This window comes from Astatotilapia calliptera, chromosome 9, assembly GCF_964374335.1.
Source record: "Astatotilapia calliptera chromosome 9, fAstCal68.1, whole genome shotgun sequence".
In the NCBI taxonomy this organism is placed as follows: Eukaryota; Metazoa; Chordata; class Actinopteri; order Cichliformes; family Cichlidae; genus Astatotilapia; species Astatotilapia calliptera.
Window position 1 is genome coordinate 22,404,502 of NC_137430.1, and position 24,454 is coordinate 22,428,955.

General features: G+C 40.3%; 3 protein-coding genes across 5 annotated transcripts; 1 reads left to right on the forward strand and 2 right to left on the reverse strand.

Annotated features, from left to right (window-relative positions):
• The first annotated feature begins 194 nt into the window (after positions 1 to 194).
• On the forward strand, positions 195 to 3,885 carry fastkd3 (FAST kinase domains 3). 3 transcript variants are annotated; one of them, XM_026179840.2, is made up of 7 exons: positions 195 to 330; positions 834 to 2,302; positions 2,397 to 2,482; positions 3,006 to 3,180; positions 3,274 to 3,343; positions 3,422 to 3,536; positions 3,625 to 3,885. In XM_026179840.2, exons 2-7 carry the CDS (start codon positions 868 to 870, stop codon positions 3,721 to 3,723), a joined length of 1,980 nt encoding a protein of 659 aa, XP_026035625.2. In that variant the 5' UTR covers positions 195 to 330; positions 834 to 867; the 3' UTR covers positions 3,724 to 3,885. The 3 variants fall into 3 exon arrangements, with proteins under 3 accessions (XP_026035625.2, XP_026035627.2, XP_080162203.1); XM_026179842.2 differs by having other exon boundaries at positions 222 to 330; positions 839 to 2,302; XM_080306077.1 differs by lacking the exon at positions 195 to 330 and having other exon boundaries at positions 735 to 2,302.
• Positions 3,886 to 3,924: 39 nt separating this feature from the next.
• On the reverse strand, positions 3,925 to 7,471 carry chmp5b (charged multivesicular body protein 5b). Its single transcript, XM_026179843.2, has 8 exons — positions 7,275 to 7,471; positions 5,796 to 5,900; positions 5,604 to 5,650; positions 5,421 to 5,514; positions 5,266 to 5,337; positions 4,751 to 4,859; positions 4,369 to 4,481; positions 3,925 to 4,259 (listed from the first exon to the last, which is right to left on the reverse strand). The coding sequence occupies exons 1-8, from the start codon at positions 7,341 to 7,343 to the stop codon at positions 4,209 to 4,211; spliced, it is 660 nt and encodes a 219-aa protein (XP_026035628.1). The 5' UTR covers positions 7,344 to 7,471; the 3' UTR covers positions 3,925 to 4,208.
• Positions 7,472 to 8,948: 1,477 nt separating this feature from the next.
• On the reverse strand, positions 8,949 to 16,781 carry LOC113029164 (delta-type opioid receptor). Its single transcript, XM_026179847.2, has 3 exons — positions 15,759 to 16,781; positions 12,025 to 12,377; positions 8,949 to 11,499 (listed from the first exon to the last, which is right to left on the reverse strand). Exons 1-3 carry the CDS (start codon positions 16,004 to 16,006, stop codon positions 10,970 to 10,972), a joined length of 1,131 nt encoding a protein of 376 aa, XP_026035632.1. The 5' UTR covers positions 16,007 to 16,781; the 3' UTR covers positions 8,949 to 10,969.
• Positions 16,782 to 24,454: the final 7,673 nt, after the last annotated feature.

Genomic DNA, 24,454 nt, shown 5'->3' on the forward strand with positions numbered 1-24,454 from the left:
ACAGTGAAAGTATGGATTTCAGACACTGCTTCTTTCGTATGCTCCCTTTAGGGGTTTCATACAAATTTAATAATAAAAGAAAGAAATATATATCTTTTTCTACACCACGAATTTCAGATGTGTGAAGAGCTATGCTAATCTACAGCAATTCTCTTGTTATATGCTAATTTAAGAATTACTTCTTGATTTGGAACATCAAGACGCGTGTGAAATTAAGAAGAACAGACTTTGAGGGTGCCTTGAACGCCTCGTGCTCCTTACGGAGTCACGTTTGGTAGCATCTCCGGTGTCAGCGGTTATTTTACCCTTTTCCGCTGTTGGAAGGTCCAGGTACGAACTTTTTCAGTTTACTGTCGTCACATTTTTGTTTTTATTTATATTTCCGAAGTGTCAGCCCTATGAAAAGTTAGTACAAAGAGCAGTGCGGCTCTGCTAGGTTACACATGAGGCTAGCACCTATGCTAACGTTAGCTAACAGCAACCTTCAAGGTTGGTTCGCTAAAAAAAACTAAGACAGACGTTTTCCTGTATTTAAAACATTTTGGTGAATACCAGAGACATTTTAGTTTTCTATCAATATATATATTTAAATTTTGTAAGTAAGGTGGCATTTACGCAAGGATAATATTGTCAATGGCCAAAAATAACAGATGTTATCTTTGCCTTGAATTATTTGCATACCAGTCTAGCGTCTTTGAAAAAGCCACCCATGAACTGCTCATTTTAAACAGGAAAACGTTTGGAAGGAGTCTCTGACTCTTGGTGTTTTTTTTTTTGTTCTCTCACTTATTTAAAAATAGCCTTAATAATTTTGTGTTTTTATTTCGTTTTAGCTCAGCTGGGACCGGTGAGTCCCGGACCAGGGTCATGGCTCTGAAGCTGATTCAGAGGATTCCGTTCAGGATCCGATGTTATCCTGCTGGATCCGTCAGGCCTCTGAGTACCAGCAGCCAGGTCTTATGTGTAACTTGCCTGTGTACATCAGCCGGCCGGTGTATCAGGATATGGGGCTGCCGGAAGCTACTACAGGACAGCGTGACGAGGAGTCTGACCACCATCGTCAGGGAGCCTGCATTCATCACCAGCAGCTCAGTGGGAATCCACAGAGATTCGGTCCCGCGGTTTTGTCTGACCCAGCTGCACCGACCCACAGCTATAGAGGAGCAAAGTTTCCTGCACCGTCTAGAGACCTGCTCCTCCTCCAGGCAGGTTTTCAGACTGCTGCGCTCAGTGAAAATCATGTCTGACACCATGGCCGCAGCAGCCCTTCACCGTGTGGCCGACTTGGAGCAGGAGGGTGGTGCTCTGACCAACCCCACTGTGTTGGAGGAGGCCACTATCAGGGCCCTGTGCTTCCAGCTGGAGCAGGACTCTGGACGGTTGACTAATGCTGGACTGGTTTCGGCTCTCTTGGCTTGCACACGGCTTTACTTGGATCCCTGGAGCACACTGATGGTAAGGCTCATGTCTGAGAGCCAGGCAAGGCTTGACAGGGGGGAGATGACCATAGGGGAACTGTGTACTCTGGGGCAGGCGATGCTGGCCATAGAGGGTCCAGGCAGTGTGATGTTGGAGCAGTTGATGGAGCAAATCCAGAGGCAGGAGCTTTCCAATTGGAGCCTAGCAGACCTTGTTGCTGTTTATAGACTTCTGCAAGGTGGTGTGGGTGTAGATGGAAAATACAGGGACCTCCTGAATGCCATGCACAGCCACGCTGTGACTGTTACTTCCCGTATGGATCCTGCTGCTGTCAGCGGGGTGCTCGGCGCTCTCGTAACCCTGAATCAGATGCAGGCCATGCCTCTTGTGATCAATCTGTGTAAGCAGGCTGTGCGGCATGTGCCTCACTTCACCGATGAGGAGCTCACCCATGTACTTGGGGCACTAATGCACTTTGGTCACAGTGATCATTACTTTATGGGGGCGATGGAGAAATATGTTCCTACAGTGGCCTTCACCTCCCACCCAGAGACAATTACTAAAGTGATGCAGTTCTTTGGACGCAGGAACATCCTTTCCCCGCCCGTCTTTGATGCCATCGCTGAGAGCTTTGTGTACCGAGCAGATGACTACAGCACCAGCCAGGTGGCTAGGCAGATCATGGCTTTTGGGAAGCTGGGATACCTCCCACCCAATGCGGGCCAGGTGTTCGGGAAAGTAGAAACTATCCTACACATGCGTTTCTCACACTTCCAGCCTCGAACGCTGCTCAACCTGCTCCATGCCTGCACCCTGGTGGAGAGGTTCCCTGTTAATTTTGTCTCCAAAGTTTTCAGCAGTTACTTCCTCCAGCAGCTGCAAGGTAAATCGTAATGCCAACACATGCTGTGTCATGAGTGCATGATTTAACAAAATATTGCTGACGTCATTTCCTGCTGTGTGTTTTTGTCCTGTAGAGCAAAGCATGGGAATTGACCGGGCTGCTCTGGCACAACTGACTCAGCTCTACATGACTGTGAAGTTGGAGTGTCCCTTCTATGAGGTAAAGTATTTAGAACAATGTGAGGGTTAGACACTTGGAAAGCTGAATGACACAGGAACAATGCAAAACCTGAATACACACCCACATGCTTAACTCATCATCGGTGTGTGAGCTTCAGTGCATTTTAGTTATGTGGCATTAGGAGCAAATTATTTATCAATTTACTTATCTAGGGTCACTTTATTGTTTCTACAGTGTTCAGTTGTATTTTATTTAAATTTGACTTACCAACCTCCAATTCCGGTCTTTTATCTAGTTTTCATTTTTTGAGATCCAAAAACACAAACTAACAAATGTATACACGTTCTGTGAGCTTTTATAAAAACAGGATGTGTTTTTATTGTGTTTTTCTCATTTCAAATGGATAGAAAACACACGTAAAGGTAAACAAAAAGAAGTGAATACTAATAACATTTATACTGCTCAGTGTTTTGTTTTCAAATAAATGAAAATCTGTAAGTCACACGTCATAGCAGGCTATATGAAGACTTTCCTGTGTCAACCTTTGTTTTTCTTTAATCAGGGTCCCAAACTCCTTCCAAAATACCGCGTCAAGTCTTTCCTCATGTCTGGACGCTCTCTGGAGACACCAGTGGATCCACATCTGTACAACTCTGTGAAAACTGGATTGGTGGATTTGCTCGGGGATCGTTCATACTTTGGATCGAAAGTTCTGACGCCATACTGCTACACACTCGGTAACGCACACACGCTGGTCTGCACCAGTGGTTTACTTCATAAATGTTTCCTGTAGCTTATCTACTGAAGGCTTCGTTCTTTTCTTGTTGCAGATGTTGAAATAAAACTTGATGAAGAGGGATATGTGCTGCCTGCCAGCCAAACTGATGACGTATACAAAAGGTAAACCAGTTTCATGTTTTCGATGTCAAAGCAGTGAAAGTAAAGCTCGTATTTGAGAGCTGTATGGTGACGTTGCAGGATCGCTCTGTGTATTGATGGACAAAAGAGGTTCACGTCAAACTTGAGGCAGCTTCTTGGAAAAGAGGCCATCAAGCAGCGGCATCTGCGCCTTCTGGGATATGAAGTTGTTCAGGTTAGATCCTCAACAGTTCTTAGATTTGTGTAGATCAGTAAATCCTAAAATTCAAACGAAATAGCCGAATTTGTGTTTTTCTTTCTAGATTCCTTACTTTGAGTTTGAAAAGCTGCAAAGCAAGACCAGCATGGTGGAGTATCTACACCAAAAGATCTTCCCTCACACCTACAGGCTCAGCTGGTGACCGAGAAACAGTTTCGCTGTGGTTGGAACTTCAGGGCTTTTAAAAAGGAAAAACTCCATATTTATTTTTGCTAACAGTAATTGCCAAGTTAATGTGTTTTAAGTTATCACCTGCACATGCACAAATTTAACTGGACAATAAACTGTCTTTTGTACAAAAAAATGACTTGATGGAATGATTTCTATATCACACAAGGATGAGTATTGTTTGAAAAATATAATTTATTTTGTTTTTTGCAACAGGGTGCCGCAAAAACTGTACAAAGATAATAGAAACCTAATTCCAGCAATCACAAGCTTAGTTATAAAGAGTCATAAGCACAACCTTGAATTAAAGACGCCCGATTTTTACCTTACAGTTTCTACCATTCATTGGACACAAGATGCTTTGGTTTTTATTGCTGCCTTTTTCGGCCAGGAGTGTCAGTTGGATAAATAGAAAAAAAGGGCTATGATACATGTAAAACTAGGATGATGTATTTTCCTTTACGAAGCTGGGATCTGAGGAAGGCCAAACTCGTCTACCAGGACACCATCCTGAAAGAAAAAGAAGGAATTCCCATGAATAATGAAAGCATAACAAACCAAGAAGCTATAAACTAAATAGAAATTTCACAGGAAACTGTAAAAATCTTGTGATCAGTACCCTGTTTGACTTGTCGCCGGGCAGGCCCTCTGGGATGGAAGGAGCAGATGAGGCCTCATCGAGGTAGGAGCTGTCGTCATCCATCAGCAGCTCGTCTCCCAGAGCGTCCAGCTCTGTGGACAGAACAGCATTTAAAGATCAGGAGCTCTATCACTTTAGATCTGTGTTTAAACTGTCTACACACGTGAATCCTTAAAAAAGTCCTGTGTGTGCACAGGGATGTCAGTGGAAAAACTAGAAGCCTTTTTTATGAAATCCACACACTGGTCACATATGCTGCAAAGATAAGTCTTGACCAGAACTGCTGCAGCTTTGTACACTGTAATGTTTTCTTTTTTAATGCTGTATATGTGAAATCCAGGCATATTTGTGTTTTCCTGACCTGCTTCCAAGTCGTCCTCGTCGATGTCAGGTGTGCCATAGCTCCTGCTCATCGCTTCCTGGATCTCGTTGGCATCCTCCATCATGTCCTCCAGCTGGTCTTGGAGATCCTGAATATTTAAAAAAAAAGTTTGAAGCATTACATTTGTGTCAGCAGCATCTTTGGTAATTTGATAACCTGCACACTCTGCTCATATTTAATCTGGGCTGTTATTAATCCCTGCTGGCCAATCACCATTAAGGATCTTTCCTTTACAGGACTTATCTAACATGTGTATTTGACAACCAATACAATAGTTTCTGGGTTTATCTGGATGTAGCTGCACAGGCAGAGACCACCCTCACTAATTTGTGATGCACAGCGACTCGTTTTGTTCTATCAGCAAACCTTCAAGGGTTAAAGAGTTAGCACCTAAGACTGGTAACTGAATTTCAATAATAATAATTAATTAGTTAATTATTAACTAACAGCCAAGTAGCTACATTAACTGCTGTTAAAATAACCTGAAAGCATACCTCAATTTTATCAATCTTCACATTCTTGTAAGCCTTCTTCATGTCTTTGAGGCCAACTTTCATGGCATCAACCTAAAAGAAAAAAAACAAAACATGTTAGCACGCAAAGTATTTTCTTCTGTAACTAAGATCTGGTCCAGTTCCTGTTCTCTTACTGTAGTTTTAGTGTCTTTCAGGTTTTGGATCGCGTAGTTTGTTTGCTCCATGTTGAACGACTGCTGCATAAGATTGTCTCTCTGGCCTTCATACCTTGGAGCCGTGAAGAAATAAAGTTATGAGAGCAATCAAGGCAGCAGCTTAAATAACTTACCCTTTCTTTAGGAAGTAAAAGTACTCACATTCTCTTCTGCTTTAGCACTCTCATTGCCTTTTGCTTGACCATGTTCTAGTGGGGGAGAAAAAGGACAAACTTGTGGAAAACCCCCTCACAAACTGTTGGAATTATTTTAGAGAGGTTTATTTTGATCTTGAAAGTTTTTAAGAGACACCAGCCTCTTTGTCTTACAGTACAACCGGACAACAAGACTCACCTTTGAAGGCCCATCTCTCATCTTTTTCATCTGATCTTTGTACTTCACAAGTTCAGCATCTAGTCTGGCGATTTTCTTATCAATGGACTCCGCCCGAGAATCCACCTGAAAGTAGAAACATGACATCAATTTTAGTTGATCTTTGACAGTAGGACCATATTATTATTGGAGCTCTTTTTAAAGAAGAACACAGTAATGAATTCAGGGTTTTTCCTGGTTCAGAATAGGCCACTAAATGGTCCTACAGATGTTGAAGGGCATCTACAGACTATGCTGCCTATGTTTTATACCTCCGTGGTTGCAATAGTGGTCTTGTATGCGACAGTGTGCTGGGGCAGCTGGGTGAAGGCAGTTGATGGCAACAGATTGAACAAATTGATCGAGAAGGCTGGTTCAACTCCTCAGCATCTTGGACAATCCATCCAAGCATGACCCTCTTGATTAGTCACCACAGCACACGAGTCAAATGACTCACTGCCACAAGGTGCAGGCCTGAGGACTACAGGAAGTTCCTTTCTACCTGTGGCTATTAGACAGTACAACTCCTCCCTCATGTGATGCATGAAAAATATACACATGCACAGCAACACTTCCTAACCCATCGACTCTTTACCAGATGGGACAATTATTATTATTATTAATACAGTATCATTTGTAGTTTATTCTCCATTGTCACATGCTACAATTCCCTATAGCATTAAAAATATTATTTAAAACACCACTTTCTGCCTATTTACTAATCATACTGACATTTATACTGTCCTGTAGACATTTTGCTGTTGTTCTCACCTGTGTCTTATCTTTCCAGCAGCCGATCATAATTTTTTTTTTGTGTGAGAATGCTTTTTCTCATTGTACCGAGCATCTAAAAAGGCACTAGGGATTTCCCTTGGGATCTATTTTATCTCATCTTATCAGAAACTAAGAATTTTCCTGTTATTTCAGGCCATTTGGTGGACACTGTAAATGTATTTTATGCTACAGTAAATTAAAAACAAAATATTTTTCTATCACAGCCGTGGTAATTTTTCTGCGGTGGGCGCTAAAACTCATCATCGTTAAACACGTCTGACAACCAGTTTAACTGGTTCATGTCTGCTTATTCTCTTTGTTTTACTCGGAGAACAACATGGTTTGAGCTCAATCACAGTCAACTGGCTCAAATTCCTGCCCAACGTTACACAATGATGACCCATTACCCACACTGAGAACTGATTGTTTGCTTTGAGAACCTTATTTACCAACTGACACTGTCAACTCAAGGCGTTAGGTTTTAAGTCTACGAGACATTAAAAACATAAAAAAATAACATACGATTAATCTAGAAAATAATGTATATTTCCGAAAATTATATCTCCAATTAAATATGTGAACCCGTGGCCTGTTTGGTCCCCAGAAACTTGGCTAACACTTAGCTAACTGTCTTTGTTTACTTCGTTTAAAGATCCTTCCGAAAAGTTATTTCCGCCTCATACTTACGCTTCCGATGCAGTCCGTCAGGTTCGGTGGCGGACCATTAGCTTTTCCTTTGCCAAATATGCGATTCATTTCGGCAAAAATAAGGTGAAAAGTGTAAAAGAAGAGCTACGTTTGTTTGCCTGTCAAGAGTTCAGTGTCCAACTAAACACCCGGAAAAGCCCTTCCCATGACGTAAGGGGAGTCACATGGTCTTGACTCACCCGGCCACGCCCTCCTCAGATTACTGTTGTGCTGTTGTATGTGTGCTTGATTATTGGCCTGCCTCGTCTTTAAATGGCGCAATTAAGTTCCTCAACTAATTCTTTTTCTCTCTTTTTTTGCCGTTTAGATAGCACTAATTCTAAAAATTAAACACAACTACACAAAATTTGTACAAAATTCGGGGTCCTAAATTAACTTGATATGATATATATGAAATATTCTATCATTTCATATATTATGTCTATTAGTAAGCTCAAGTATTCCAGTTATCCACACCGCAGCTTGTAACTAAAAGCTTTATGCCCCCCACTCCGCCCACACACTCTGATAATATTAAAATTAGGTACATCTTTGTAGACATAGCCTCGCCAGCCTGTTTAGTTCATTTTCTTTTATTTTCGTTATGCTTGCTGCCTTCAAACAAACATGCTGTTAAAAGCCATCTGCTTTTTCCATAAAAGCACTTATTATTTGTAGAGCCCTTTTCAAAAGACAAGTCATTTATGAAGGAGAATACAACAGAACATGTAAATTAGGAAAAAAGTGTTAGTGGCTCAGAACCTGAATGTTTCCTTGTTTTACTTCACTGATAAAAAGTTTAGAAGAGTTTGTCCTTATCCAAACAAACAGAAATTTCATATGGATTGTTTAAAGCAAAATGACGCATATTTTCAGTATCAGACTACCGACTACAGACTCGGTACTCTGTATGTAAATAAAATTCCTTTGACCTGAACTTAGAACATGAACCTACATGAATCTAGTCTGTCTGTTCTTCTTATGGCTTATTTCTACACATACAGAAATAGTCCAAAAACACTAAGCGCTGGAATTTGCCTACAGTAATTCATACACTGCCATGATAAGTCAAATCAATTTAGTAATGTTGAAATATGAACAAATCAAAAATGAGGTTACTAATACTAATACTAATAATAAACGATTACGATTTTGTATCAGGTGCATTAATGGGTGAATAATGATCAAATGATCTGGAGGTCTTGTGGATGTATTATAATGAACATAATAAAAGAAGTCTGAGACAGAAGCTTGTAATGTGGGAGAAATCATCAATCATCACCTGATGTATCTTCTTATCCCGTAGTCTTGCAGAGGTGGCACAATTGAGATCCAGTATGTGAACACTAATATGGACTGCTATACAGAAGCTTCTGTTTATGCCAAGTTATGTGAATGCAGCTATTAATCATTGCAGTTTCTTTAAAATAAAAAACAAAACAAAGACCCCACATTGCATCCTCTTCCCTCTGGGGGGAGCTGATGGCTTACAGTAAAAAACTCTTAAACTGTAGAAGTCTGCAGAGTCACTGCCTCCAATAAGAATCTCTTCAAGGCTTCAAAATCTATTAAAACAAGTCACCAAAAAGGAGAGAGATTTGTTTTCCTTAAAACAAACAAACAATGAGTATCCGCTATCCCCGAGCTTGTCACACTCCAAGGAAAGAATCATTGTGTATTTGTTAAACTTGTTTTATTAAGCTCTTCACAGACAAGTTTTAATCGATCAGTACACGTCCTGCTCGAATGACGGCAGGAGAAGCCAATGTACAGCATTAAACTGTGAGCACAGAGATGAAAAAGAAATAAATAAAAACTACAACGATGCCTCGATCACAGTGTTGATTCTTAGAATAACGTCTCTTATTTTTAGAACATCTGTGCTTTATCTATTTTTGTGTCCATATACATGTGTCAGCAAGAGATTTATCAACAAGTATTAGCTAAAGATGCTTTTTTTAAAAATGAGATAGATGACTTTCATGTAGTATTTGCAGTACATTCAAAATAACAGCACAGTCCATGAAGCTTATGGCTGCTGATGTTGCCTTTACTATCATAGCAGTGATGATTAACATGCTACAAATACAGTATATTTTCATAAAGTCTGTGCAAAGATTTTCATTTTGTAGTCTATACAAAATAAGTCTTTGTATAGAGACTGAGATACTGTACAGTTGTTAGAATATTCTGTATTTTTACTTGTTGAAAGAGCTAATCGGCTTATCAGACTGCACAACAATAACAGTATGACAGTTCAGCAGGACTACAGTATGTGTATCATGGTAAAAGCCATATACAAAGCACATATCATTATTAGTTATATACCATAAAGTTAACAACTTATCAGTCTGGACACAAAGCCAGGGTCAAAGCTGATAGAGAGCCCTCTGTCAAATTTTAAATGCACATTCAAGTCCAGGATCTTCCCTCCACATTCTCTCATTGATTAACTTGCTTTGATGCAGCTGAATGTTGCTTTTTGTTTTTTTCTTTGACTCTTACACAACTTCAAAGTCCAACACGAGTCAGTGAGTGCTCTCACACTGTGGTCAATCAGCACCATTCAGGCTCTGCACAGATGTGAAAATGTTTTTGGCACATGTCTGCTGTCAGTGATTCATGCAAATATCACTGGCATGTCAAATGCATTGAATAAAAATAGCAAACATTATAATATGAAGTGCTGTTTGACCCCTATCTAGTAATCATTCCTGAAGTCATTTTTCTGCCGCCACAAACATTTTTTCCTGGACTTGTAAAGGCACATTTGGCAAATGAAAAATGATAGGAGGAAATTTTGGGAATAAACAGCATTTGAGAGACAAATGAATCAAAACTGATGAAACTTGATATGGGCCAAGTGATTTTAATCAGTCTCCTGCTCGTTTACCCTTTAAATAATCATCAGTTCTCCTAAGATATCTTCACATAATTATCTCATGACCGTGTGTGCAATATTGTGTAATGATGATTTTATGAAATGCTAATCTGCTGATTATTTTGCCAGTAAGCTCAATACCCATCTATCCATCTCCTACTTATTCAATTCAGGGTTGTAGAGGTGATGTAACGTATCTCAGCTGTCAGTACACCCTGGGAAGGTTGGCAGTCTAAATTAAACTTATGGCTAAATAAATCATCATTAAAACAGTAAGCGATCATAAATTTGTTTTAAAAATGTTTAATTAACTGTCACGTATGAAATCAAAATCTTATTTAGGATGCTGGATGGTGCGAATGTTTAATTTTTCCTAAAAAAAACCCCCTCCCTGAATAATTACTTAGTCATCAAAATAAATGGGGATTCATGCAATAATTGGTTAATCAACTAATTGTTGGACCTCCATCAACAGTAATCCATATTAATTATAAGCAGCACTTTCTTCTTTGACCTACTTAAACAGAAACAGTGTTTGGTTTACATCCACCTGCCAGGTTAAACCATAAATGCACAATCTTTGTCTCGACCTACAATCACAGGCTGCTGTGAAGGAAAGTGTCAGAAGTCAGAGGACACTAGGATGGATTGATTTGGATTTATGGACAACCACATCGATGATTATACCCTGGGTGATAATGAAAATGAAGTGAATCCAAAACCCAGTCTACATTGCTGTTGTGATGTGGGTTAAGCCCAGGTATTGTGAGTCTTCTTTTCCAGTGTGGGAGATTGAAGACAGTTCCACTGCTAGTCATGTCGGCTTACCAGTCCCATCTGGGTTCTCCAGGGGAACAGCGGCCTCTCGCACAGTGCTGGGGGCCTTTTTGCTCCCTGACACCTTCTCCCCCTTCAGTCTGGCTGACAGGCAGAAGTCTTTGAAGCAGCGTTTGAAGTTCTCATCCAGAAAGGCGTAGAGGACAGGATTGAGGCTGCTGTTGGTGTAACCCAGAGCCACGCAGAAGAAGTAGGCGGCCATGATGGCGGTGGTTTCCGGCACGGTGACGAGAGCTTTGACCAGGATGAAGATGTGAATGGGCGTCCAGCAGACCACAAACACGGCCACCACGACCACCACCAACCGCGTGATCCGGCGCAAGTTGCGATCCTTCTCCCTCGAGCCGGACAACATTCGGACGCTCTTCAGCCTCAGGACCATGAGGGAGTAGCACACGGTGATAATGAGCACAGGCACGACGAAGGCAAAGACAAACACTAAAATCTTCATCAGTGTGTCCCACTTTGCGTAGGGATCGGGGAACTGCAGCGCGCACTCTGTTATGTCTGTGGAAGAACAGTGGAGAGAAAATAAAGTGGCAATTTTATTTATATGACATGTTTTATGAAACTCAATGTAATTAACACTGAAAATAAAAACAGAAAAACCTGTAGGTTTGATTATGTCTTAAGTCAGTGAAAACTTAAAAAAAGGCATTCACACACAGCTGCCAAGTATGAACAAAAAGGTTTTGAGTCTATTTTTGAAGTGCACTTTAAGATAAATGAAATTCCACTTCACAATTTTCTGCAATCAATTTAGCAAGTTGCTGTAGAATAGCTAATCTGCACTCAACAAGGGAACATTTTGCTCTAAACGCTTTTTTATTTCTTACGTCATCTATATTCAGGAAGGATGTGCTCAATTTGTAGCTAATGAAAAACTCTTCAGTGACGGATGGATTTGATATATTGAATATATTTCTGTTCTTAACATTTTATTAGTACATGCTTGGAGAGTATTTGCTATGCATAGAAAGTGGACAGAGACTCTTAAACTTTTTGTTAGACATCGGGGAAAGACTTCCTCACCGCTATTCGTCTGAGTACCGCCCAGCACAAAAGCCGGTATCCCTGCAGCCGAGGACAAGATCCAGATGCACACGTTTATCATCTTGGCCTTGAGGGGAGTGCGGAAATCCAGGGCTTTCACGGGGTGGCACACGGCCACGTAGCGGTCCACACTCATCATGGTGAGGGTGAAGATACTTGTGAACATGTTGTAGTAGTCGATGGAGATGAAGACCTTGCATACCACCTCGCCGAAGGGCCACGTATTCAGAAGGTAGTCAGTGCTCTGGAATGGCATCGTGGTGGTGACGAGGGCGTCGGCGAGTGCCAGGTTGAAAATATAAATATTGGTGGCCGTCTTCATCTTCGTGTACCTGTTAAATATGCACAACACAAAGTTGTCCTGTGAGGAGAGATACGGCACTGTCTCGGCAGCCGTTATTGCTTCGCGACTCAGTGGAAGACCTTTGTTCTGGGCTCTTTGTGAATTAAACATTGTCCATTAGTCCACAGTGCTTTCTTGAATTTGTAATGCAATCTTTCAGGCTCACACTTCATTGTTATATGTAAAGTGGTGCTGGATTGAAACCATATCCAATGAGCTTTATACAATTGTGTATTTACAGATTTTTACTTGTGGTAGCACCAATGCAAAATACATGCAGAATTTTGGGGTTTGGGTAGACATTTTAAAAAGTTGATATTTACTTGCTATAGTATGATCTGCAAGAACCTAGAAGATTCACCTAAAAGAATGAACTTCTGTTCAAGATTACAGCAAAATTATCATAAAGAGCGTCAGTGTTTCACAAGCAAACTTTGGTTAGAATAAACTGCATTCGTGTCATGTTGGAGTAATCAGAAAAATTTGTTTCCAACTGGAAAAATTATTGTGAACTCCCCTCCATTTGAGATCAACCTGAAAATAGACGTTATTTTGCACAATTTGCAGAGTTGCTGGTATTATATACCACAATATAGTGGGCTAAAGTAATTCAATTACTTATAAATGGTCTACTATTCACAAGCAGTAATCCAGAAAAAGAGACAGGTAAAACAATATTTCTTTATAATACAGCCCTCTGAAACCAGATATCATCGAGTTGCTTAAACAATGTACTTTTTAATTTAAGGAACCTATTAGCAACAAGTTACTTTAGCTAATCATGAAGACAAAAAACCCAAGAAAATAGTTGTGACCAGAAAAAAGAAGTTCAGTCTACCAGAAGTTCACTATTGAACACACTGCATGTCTTTTATTTATGGTGTGATTAACCCAAAATGTAGAAGCAGTAAATTAAATTTCAAGCTAACTAGCTGCTAGCTTCAGCTTTATATTCATAGATAAAGCTCAGTCCTCTGAGCAAAAGAGAAATTTATTTGTCATGATATCAAAGTTTTTTTCAAGTTTACTTTTAGCCACTTGGGTTTAGTTCAGCAGGCACTGACTTTGATATGTGGATTAATGTGTTAGCAAGCAGCTATTGTGTTTTTTATACACATATAGCAGAGAATAAGCGACGTTATATTCACTGGGAGTTGTAAATACATTCAGTGGCTTTACTTCAGTATGTAACGTGTTCAAGTGCAGTTGTATACCAAATATCTAATCAGCCAATCATATGGCAGCAACTCAGCGGATCTAGACATTGTAGTGGATCTAGTTCAATCTGAGAATAAGACTGGAGAAAAATGTGATTTAAGTCCCATTTTTGTGTCAGATGGGGTAGTCTGAGTATTTCAGAAACTGCTGATCTACAAAGGACAACCAGTATAGGATTTACCAAAAAGAGAAACTATCCAAATCAGCAGTTCACTGATTGAAAATATCTTGTTGATACAAGAAGCCAGAGCAGAATACCCTGACTTTTTCAAACTGACAGGTGAGTAACAGTAATTCAAGTATCCACTTGTTGCGACCAAAGTATGCAGAAGAGTGTCTTTGAATGGATAACATATCAAACCTTGAGGCAAATGGGCTACAGCAGCAGAAGACCACAACGGCTGCTACTTCTGTCAGATAAGAACAGGAAACTGAGGCTACATTTCACATAGACTCATCAAAAGTGAAAAATAGATTGGAAAAACCTTGCCTGGTTTGATGAGTAAGTGTTACTGCTTCTCCGACTTTTGCATGGTAGGGTCAGAACATGAAAACCCTTATCCACCTTGCCTTGTATCAGCTGATCAGGCTGGTGATGTATAATGATGTAGGACATATTTTCTTGTCCCCCTTTGAACTCCTCTGAGCACTGCAGCCTACCTGAGTATTGTTGCTGACCGTCCCTTTACGACCAAAATGTAGCCGTCTCCTGATGGCTTCTTCCAGCAGGATAATGCACAAAGTTCAAATCATCTCATACTGGTTTCCTGAACATGACAATGAGTTCACTGTACTCAAATGGCCATTTAGAGGCCAGGGGGTGGAATGGCAGATTCACATCATGGATGTGCAGCTGAAAAATCTGCAGTAACTGTGTGACGCTATCATGGCAAAATAGACCAAAATCTCTGAGGAGCTTATGTCAGATTGTTGAATCTGACATAAGGAATAAGAGCACACCTAAAAGCGAAAGATGGTAAAACGGGCAGTTTGGCTATATAAAACATGACATGTCTGAAAATCAGACAAGCGGCCTAAAACATCTATTTTGTGACCCAAATGAACTTTATTACATTTGAATAATTGCATATATTTCTTCCCAATAAATCAGCATTAAGCATCTTCTTCCTTCAGCTGTTCTCTGTGGAGAAACAGTAAAATGTACACTCTTGTCTGTAAAGTGACGTGAAAAAGCTGACTCCTGCAGACAGGCGAAGCCATCAACCTGATTTGAGGTAATTGTTGTCGAGGAATTGAAGCATTCTGGATGGCACTGCAGCAGTTCACGTTACATCAGATAAGATTTGTTGCTCACACAGACCATAAATAAAGCCCAATGAGGTGTAAGCATGTTATTGGGTTGACAAAGCACCACTGGTTTCAGACGTAATTAATTTTATGCCTGCCAGGCCAGACTTGATGAGAAATGTATAGAAACCCATTATATATCTGGGAGGTCTTGCTGGAGAGTTGCCATTCATAAAGTTGGCATGTTTCATTTTCTGGAGGAGGTAGAATTAGCTCCCTGTCACCAAGCTTTTGAACATTTAATGTCAGGTTAGAAATGACGACATTCCCTTTCTTTGCCAAAATGACGTCTTGTTTTCTTTTTTGAGACTTGGGGGTTTAAAAAAGATCGTTCTCTATCTGGATGCTGTCTCATACCATTTTAAATGCCCATTTTGTCAATTCTTTCATGAGCTTAGAGCATCACACCTTTTTTTCAGTGTCTCTGAAGCGCATCCAAAAACAAAATGCAGGCAAAAACAAGAACTGTGACTAACACCAGATGGCCTGGAGGTCACTGTGTAAGCCCAAGTCTGGGTGCTCTTATTCCCAAGCAATAACATTTGCAAAGGCAGAGAAGAAAAACATTCCTCTGGCTGGATCTTGATTTCTTAAAAAAAAAAAAAAAAGACATAATAGCATCTTTTCTCTTTTCTTTTCTCCATAGAAACAGAGAAGTGATTTCTGGCACACATGCGGATTTATTATTTATACTTTATGGTAAATGGTAAATGGCCTGTATTTGTATAGCGCTTTACTAGTCCCTAAGGACCCCAAAGCGCTATACACATTCAGTCATCCACCCATTCACACACACATTCACACACTTTATGATGTTATACAAAGTGGGGAGAAAAATCCTTACCTAATAATCACATACATAACGAGGCAGTTGCCCAACAAGCCGACCACAAACACCACGGAGTACACTGCGGTGATGATGGGGATGATGGGAGACATGCTCTCCTGCTCCCAGCTATCATCATCGTGGGTCACATTGCGGCTGTCAGAGTATCCGGATACCCAAGCAGTTGAATTCGCCGGACAGTCTTCCAGCAGCGAGGAGAGGCACTTGGTGTCTTCTTTGTAAATTTCAATCGGAGTGCTTTCCATTTTGACACCTGTTTGTTGTTGGGCTTGGAGGAAAAAAATCCTTTCTGGTTAAGACTTTTAAAATCGAGTTACTGATAAATTCTGCGTGTTGAATTCAGAGATGTAACATACGGCAGGCAAAAAAAAAAAAAAAAGATATGGTGATATCGGAGCAACTGAGCTGCAAAAAAAGCATCTAGAACATCTTTACTCAGTTATAAAAAGGAAAAAAGTTTGCACGATCAATTAATTAATGCAAAAACATCACACCTACACAAACTTCACTTTGGTTGTGGAGACGCGCGCAGATCTGGCAAAACACGTCCGGTAAAATACGCGCTGTGCTGCGAATCGTTGAGGGGAAAACGCGCACTGTAATGTGAAGCTTGCAGTTTACTCACCTTAATCACTCAGAAAAAAAGAGAGGGGGGGAGAAAGAGACGACGCTGTTTTTATTTTTAATATATCCTCGCAGGTATAATTCAGCCCGGCTTGTTTTGTTGCCCTGGTGAAGGTTACGGCTCATCAAAGTTTGGGGATGGTACTGCGCGCCCGGAGAGGAGCAGCGGCAGCTTTGCGGACCCTCGTGCACACGCACTGATGGAGAAGTGGCGCGCAATCAGGCTAGACCCACCACACACACACACACACACACACACACACACACACACACACACACACACACACACACACACACGCCTACAACATTCACCCAAAATATGAGATGACAGAGCGATGACAATAACCTGCAGGCAAGCGCACAGCTTCCCACAATCACCATGTCACAGCCGAGTAAAAACTGTTGAGCATAATGAAGTAAGATTTGTGCATTAGAAGCACTGAAAAGGTTTAGACGAGATTAAAATTGCATCTATGTTGCAGTTTATTAAAAAATGGTCCTATAACGATGTACAGGGGCTCGAGGAAATTCTCCGTGGGCAAAGAAAACACGTTTTTCCTTTTAAGTTGTGAATTCAGGCGAGAGTGCAACAAATACAGCCTCGCTGATGTTTAGGAGTGTGTTAGTGTGTGTGTGTGTGTGTGTGTGTGTGTGTGTGTGTGTGTGTGTGTGTGTGTGTGTGTGTGTGTGTGTGTGTTCAATGATGGAGGTCATAAACACTTTAACTGGACACAGCACTGCGCATTTCGGGCCATTTCTGCTTTGGTGGACAGAGGAGCTACAACCCGGGGACAGAAAAGGGGGGGGGTGATATATGACCAAGGTCCAGCACAGCCAGCACTCAGACCACTCCAACAAACAACCAGAATGACCCATCATTTCACCCTCAGTGAAAGGAAAAGCCATTGGCACTGGATCTCATTTTGCTTCCCAGCATTTCAAATGTTCTTGATTCAAAGTCTAATTTTGATCATTTTTAGAATCCATGTTTGTTTTTGGTTTTTTTAAAGATGTTTAAAAAAAAACAAAACATCAGTTGTAGTGTACACTGTTGTTTTAGACCTCTCTCAGTCTGATGCATTGTGCTTAGCTCTGTTTTTATAAAGGATCTCCTTCACTGCGAGTGCCAAAAACAGCTCTCTTGGCTCTATGGCTTCTGACACTACAGGCTGTTGGTAGAATAACTATGATGAGAGAAGAGTGTTAAATGGCAGATTTGTGCAGCTCTCTTCTTTAATCCTTTAAAAAAAGATAAAACCTGCTCAGAGTTGCTTTATGAACTGGATACTGAATGATAATGACAGTAACTTGTATACAATAAACCGAAGTTTAAACTGAAAGAAAATTGCTTCTGTTTGTCTAAAGAAAAATCAGAGAAATCACTGAACATAAAGGGATTTCCTCCCATCTGTTGGTGTGGTTGATCATAGCCCCTTTTAACAGAGTGTTGTTATTCCAGAATAGACTATGTAGCATACTATTCATTGCTTATCAGTTAATGATGACTCATGGGTTAATAATAGGTGTTTGAACTATAAAACTGCTCGAGACTAATGCACAGCAAGCTAGATTAGAAAAACATTAACTGGATAATAGGTAGTGGATAAACAGTCAAATATGGATATAATTAAATGAATTTCATTTTAATGGTTCACCTTCCAATGAAAACAAAAACCTGGCTACGAGGTCTAACATGGGGATAATATAGTGTGCATTTGCTAAGAGAAAAATTATGGAACCACTTTCACAGTTTAGCCAGGTTTAGGCACCAAATCTACTTGCTGTAGTTAATTTGGGGAATTAACTTTGCTTTGCTTTTTAGATTAGATTCACATTTTTGCAACCTTAAGTATGTGAAAGTGTGAATTTGCATCTAAAGGGTGCTTACTGGATTGTAATATCTGCTTGCACAAATTACCTCTCGAGTCATTTTCTGGGAGAACAGAGTGTAATTTTGTCACTTTTGTCTGCTGCAGTTTGTGTTCAAGTGAAAAATTACCAAGACCGTCATTTTCAAAAGCATGATAATAAAAAAAATCTATTTTCTTGTTATTCTTTTTTGCACATACTGCAGTGGGTCTATGCAATCCCAACATTAAAGAATAAAAACATAAACAGATGCTTCACTGTCATCTTTTTTACTTATTGCAAATAAGCATCTTATTGATTTATTCACTCGGGCTGAGGTTTGCACTGCTCCATTGCAACTCCTTGATTTTACTTCTTTTTCAGCCATTCTGTTATAGATTTGCTGCTGCAACTCAGTCTAGGCCAAGACAGACCGCTGGACAGGTGGCCTCATATTTGACTGGAATACTTTGTTATACAGAGGAGTTCACGGTCAACTTAATGACTGCAGACTTCCCGGGTTCTTTGGCTGCAAAACAAGCCTAAATTATCACATGTCCACCACCATGTTCCACAGTTGGAGTATTTGTGCTGATATGCTGTGTTTGGTACATTATGGCCAAACATCTTCACTTTGGTCTCATCTGTCCAGACGTCTTGTAGTTTGTTCAGATGCAATTCTGCCATGCTGCCATTGTTGTTTTTAGTGAGAAGAGACTTTCTCCTGCAAACACTTTTAAATCATTATTTTTCAATCACTTTCTAATTTCACTGTCATGAACTTTAACATTTAACATGCTAACTGAGGCCTGTAGAGTCTGAGATGTAGCTCTTGAGTTTTTCTTTGGGGCAAATTTGCTAGGATGTCCACTCGTAGGAAGATTGGTAACTTGCCAGTAAACTGCCAAAACGTCAGCTTTTATTGAGGTGCTCACGTTTGGTGATGCTCGATTAATCCACTTGTTTTCAATGAGCAACATCTGCCTGCTAATTAGCTTCCTGTAAAGTCAGCGCTGAGATGCTAGAAGCAGAGGCTCCGTGTTTGAGGCTTGTTACTGTGCTCAAGAGGATCGAGTTTTGTGGATTTGGAATTGAGCTTTTTGGTTTGTTTCTCTGGCATGAGCCATTTTTGTGGTGTGGTGTGGGGCATGCTGTCCCATTCTGAATGACCATGACTGTGGGGAAGTGCTGCCAACATGGGGGGATGTGCTTTGTCCACAGTGATATTTACATGGGTGGTACATGTCAAAGCAATATCCAGTTAATTTCCAGGCTCCCCAGCAAAATCTTCTTTTGTAAGCAGATTATAAGCAATATTTAACTACCTTAATAGCATCAATCGGTGCTTTTAATGTTATAGCTGATCAACAGTAAACCTCATTACCAGGCTACACTGACTCAAGTATTAAACAATCAGAAATGCAGAGCTAAATTTTAACATTAGAGGCTTTGTGTGATCATAATATAAAGTTTCACGATGGATCATAATCATCCTAAGCTTGTCATCTACGGCGCAGCTACGCAATGTCCCAGGCCCTCGGGAAACTGAGCTTCTGCAAGCTTCATTAATTATCGCAAACTTGAGGACTAAGATAATATAAAAGTCAAGAGTCATTAAATAATTTAAGCTGTTTTGTAGCTAATCCAAACAATAACAAATGAACTCATTTCTGCAACTTGTATCCTTTCATTACATTTCTACTTTAGTCTGAAATTTCTCCACATAGGAAAGAGGTCGAGTTAGTCATCTGCTGTTCATAGTTTCTTATCTACTCGCAATAACTTTTATTTACTTTGTAGTGCATTTTTCTCATTAGATCCCATAAAATGCACTGTTTTTAAGTTTTTAAGTATTTTTAATCAGTTCACATGAATAGTGAGCTTTAATTGTGAGGCACTTAAAGTGATTACTCCATTTGTCATCCGTGGAGGAGATCATTTTATCATTTTGTTGACAGATGAAATCCTCTGACTCAGGAAATGTTTATACATGGTTCACAAACGCTGGCCGAACCCATCCCAGGGGCTCAGAGAAAACATGGGCAAATATTTGAAAAGCAGAAAAAGCTACAGTACACCCCCAGTGTTTTCATACAGGAGGGCAAAATGAATTTGGGAAATTCACTTCTTGCCTGGTGCATTCTGGGGAAGGCTATAGCACTGAGAAAGGTATAGAAAATCAATGAATGAAAAAAAGAAGAAATCCAGCAAGGACAGCGAAAATGGCTTTTGTGAAGAGGAAAGAAACAGTTACATATTAGAGTCACTCTTGGGGTGAAGTGATTTGGTTTTTATAAGTTTATAACGGTGCTAGACAAACATGAGACCATACATAGAAGATTATTTAAGACTTAGATTTACGAGATTGCACTCTGTCATCCGCAACGCATATTGAACTAAGAAGATTGATCGCTGTACCTCCAGAACTTCCGTAGAGAAAAATAGAGCTTGAACAGAGCCTGTGCTGCACATTTGTGTTAGATTGCAGAAAAAAGCGTTGCATATGAGAAGTGTGTATGATAACCTAGCAAATGATGAGAAACTACTTGAAATCTGTTAAGTATATTAATCTGAATTCAATAAATACGTGTAACTTTTTGCACTGAATAACAACAAGTGAAAGGGAAAAGTAAGAAGATCCTTAAAGTAATTAGGATTCATCCTCTGGGAGCTACGAGTGTCCACAAAAATCAATCTGTAATCATCTGACATAAGCTATAGACCGATTGCTATTGTATCTCTCTGCAGCTACCAACCCGTCAGTGGAACTGGAATTCTCCTACGTTGGTGGCGATTATGTAACAGATGAGCATGTGATTGTCATTTTTAAATCTTGCACAGAGTTGCCAAAGAGCCAGACCTTTGCTTTAATCTGCTGGAGATCCCTGCTGTAATCATCTGCACACATCTGTTCTGAGCCAAGACCAGTGCGGAGAGACATGAATGCGGCTCACGTGGCTTTGTTAAACACCAGGTGCTCTTGAGCAAATCACCAGACCTTTTCTAGCATTCCTTCTCTAACTGGTCCTGACCTCTGACCCCAACTGTAGATGAGCAAGCTCAGGAGAATTCCCCTTCAGGAGTCCATACAATGCATTAATATTCCAGATCCGCCCCGGCCTTCCTGCACACCAACCTGTACTCTGCTGAGCTCAAGGAAAAAAAAAAGCTCACGTACGTGTGACCGAACACAACTCAACCAGTATTTGCGAACCGCAGCGAGGGATTAAAAGGACTTAGAAAAAGATTACATTGTAAAGTCTGTGTCTGTGCTCAGAAGTAAACAGCGTCAGATGTGACTATTCGAAGAGCAAAAAAAAAAAAATATATATTTTTTTTTCTCTGTTTTTTTGGGTCAGTGATGGAACCTAAAAAAGTAAACTTCCACTCCAAACATGATCTCAAAACAGGCTCACAGTGCAGCAGAGATTATTGCTGACCGGCTCCATCTGCTAATGACTGCGCTCAGCAGCTTGGTATTTTTAACTTTGACTCCATGGTGTGAAAACTTATTGATCTGCCTCTGACAGGAGCCGTGATTGATCTCGCCGTTTACAAGTGTACAACTCCGAAGATGACATTCACAGTTTGCTGATAATTTGCAGCTTTTGTGAAGATGTGTGGGAGGTCGGCGGAGCATCTTTCACAGCTTCGCCCGAACTTGCAGGCATGAAAGGACAGATGGATGCCGTCGTCGCGTGTTTCGTTTGCTGGCGTGGAGACGCGAGTGGGTCAGAGAGGAATACTGGATCTGATTTAAGTTCAGATTAAATAAGCACAGTCGTGAGTTTAAAGCATCGATTTTCTCAGGATCTCTCAGACAGGCCAGTTAAAGTATGCAAGAATCAAATTCAAATTTCAAATGAGAAAATTGTAATTACTGCTGGTCTTTCTCCCATAATCTGAACAAAAAGAGCAGAGCTGTGGTCATTATGTGTCGTGAATCACTTTTCCTGCCTGATTTACAAACTCCACGGGCATCAAAACCCATTTTCCAACCAGCAGTGATCCGTTCTCCTTTTTGTTTTTCTTTTCATAAATCATTTCACCAGAAACGCACAGTAATAGAGGTCATCGCCGTGATGCCTGGTAATGAATCAACTCTTCGTATTTGTGTGTTGTAAGTGTTTACCTTTAGTGTTTTCACTCGATAACATGAAGCAGAGATGGAAAATGTGTAGGTTCAGATGTGAGAGCTGCTATTTCTGGCTCGAGGTTTTCCCTGCTGGATTCGTACAATAAATGTGGGAAACTGAACGCGTTGTTCTGTTGTGAGAATTATGAGACTTCCACCCAACACAGAAAGGCATTTTGGCATCGCTGGAAAAAACAAAAAGTGTGGCAATAATCTCCCATCCCTGAGGTCAAAGGGATAAATTGTTTCTCCAAACTGTATCAGTCTGAGCTGCTGAGTCAAAGGCTGCTTTGTCACGATGTGGACTAAATCAACCGTGTTGCTGCCAACCTTCTGTTGTTTTAGATATGTAATGGAAAGTAATAAGAAAAAAGACCTCCTTTGATTCGAATTCTTAAACAAGCAATGTGTCTGCCAAGTACTGACCATTTATAGTTAATTATCTACTTTCAGATTAAACCAGTAAATCAATTTTAAATAACACGCAGTGTTCTTCCCTTTGTTGCACACAGCTGCACATGAATACAATGCAAGGGGGTAGACAGCGTGCACACAACATTTTTGAAGTTGTGTTGATTGTCATGTCGTGAATGAATGTTTTTTTGTTGTTGTTATTTTTGCTTACTTTTGGTCTCCTCCAGCTCCTGAGAGAAAGATTTGTCCCATTCAGGTTATAAATCTTCAGAAGTTCTCCTAATATTTTCATCCAAACTTTGACCTTTCACTGGATGTAACCAAGCCCCCTTTGTGCTTAAAGTGATCTGTAACTACATTAATGTCACATCAACAAAAACAAGAACAAATATTTTCTCTATATATTTAATTTGTTTTGTTTTATACAACATGGTACTTTGAGGTTTGCAGTGCAGTAAACATCAGTGCAAAGTGAAGAGTTTTGTGACTTTCCACACAAAAACGCATTTTTAAATTTTAAGTGCCATTCTGTTTTATTATGTTTTATCTGGCTGTTGTACGTTTCATTTCCTTCATTTTTCATAGCCTAGTAAAATTCTTTTCACCACCACATTTCCAGTGATTCTTTTCTTGCAAACATGCGTGATGTGATGCAGATTCTAAGATTTTAGACACATAGCCCGCTGACACCACCAATAAAATTCGAAGATCTCGGCCTGCATGCACTGCATTATCCCGGCAATTTGCGTGTGTTCAGGTGTTAATGGAGAAAATCCAAAGTAAGTATTAAGGCTTGGTCTGTTTTACACTGCTGGTACTGCAGCTGAGGAAGCACGGGTTAGAATATTCAGCCATTAAAATCAGTTTTGCTTTCCTGAAGAAGGTTCTCTTCTTCAGGCGATGTGACAGCATCACAGCTGTATGCACTTCTTGAGAGTCATGTTTAAATGTATACGTTTCAGAGCTCTAATGTGCAGCTATCACTGAGAGCACACCCAGCAATAAAATTCACGCAAGATTAGTTTTCTGCAGCACTGGTCTCTTGTCTTATTTTAGCAACCCCTGTTTGCCATTTTGCCTTCATATTTTTCCTATTCTTCATATCCCCCCCAGCCCTCTGATAATATTCTGTCTGCCTTAAGTAGGCGGCACTAAGACACTTCCTTTTATGTGACCAAAGAGCCTGAAGCAGAAAGCCGGAGTTAACAAAGAAAGCCAATAAGTACTGTGCTGATACCCGTTATCTCTATCTGGGGTCTTAGGTTTGGTTTGGTCCTGGCAGTTAATGACAAAAAAGCCAAGCTATGTTGAACTCACTTCAAAGTAAATCCTCCTGATAGAGGCATCAAGTCAAACATGCTTCTTTGTGAAATTCATATTCTTCTTCTTTTTTTAAATTCAGAGAAACTGATTGTCCTTGTTTGGAAAAAAGTGGACCCAAGGACCAGATTCGAGCAATAGTTGGGTGAGGAAAGCGTTTGTTGACAGAGAGTGAACAGTTTTCAGGTAGTAGGTTGGAGGTGCACCACTGCTGGTTCACACACAGAAGCTCTGCCAGTAGATAATAAGTTAGAGTCCAAATAGAGAGTACCGTTTGCAGAGAGGAACTTGATTGTTTGTGACAGTTCTGCTTCAGTTGTTTAAGAGCAAAGACTTATTGCACCAATAAACC

Bases quoted from the DNA above. Each gene is read 5' to 3' on its own strand.
- fastkd3 (XM_026179840.2), top strand. From the start codon at position 868: ATGGCTCTGAAGCTGATTCAGAGGATTCCGTTCAGGATCCGATGTTAT. The intron at 2,483-3,005 runs GTAAAGTATTTA...TTCTTTAATCAG, and splicing joins TGGAGTGTCCCTTCTATGAG to GGTCCCAAACTCCTTCCAAA. The intron at 3,344-3,421 runs GTAAACCAGTTT...GTGACGTTGCAG, and splicing joins ACTGATGACGTATACAAAAG to GATCGCTCTGTGTATTGATG.
- chmp5b (XM_026179843.2), bottom strand. From the start codon at position 7,343: ATGAATCGCATATTTGGCAAAGGAAAAGCTAATGGTCCGCCACCGAAC. The intron at 5,515-5,603 runs GTGAGTACTTTT...CACGGCTCCAAG, and splicing joins GTGCTAAAGCAGAAGAGAAT to GTATGAAGGCCAGAGAGACA. The intron at 5,338-5,420 runs GTAAGAGAACAG...TTTTTCTTTTAG, and splicing joins TGAAAGACACTAAAACTACA to GTTGATGCCATGAAAGTTGG.
- LOC113029164 (XM_026179847.2), bottom strand. From the start codon at position 16,006: ATGGAAAGCACTCCGATTGAAATTTACAAAGAAGACACCAAGTGCCTC. The intron at 12,378-15,758 runs GTAAGGATTTTT...CATATTTAACAG, and splicing joins GTTATGTATGTGATTATTAG to GTACACGAAGATGAAGACGG. The intron at 11,500-12,024 runs GTGAGGAAGTCT...GTTCTTCCACAG, and splicing joins CGGTACTCAGACGAATAGCG to ACATAACAGAGTGCGCGCTG.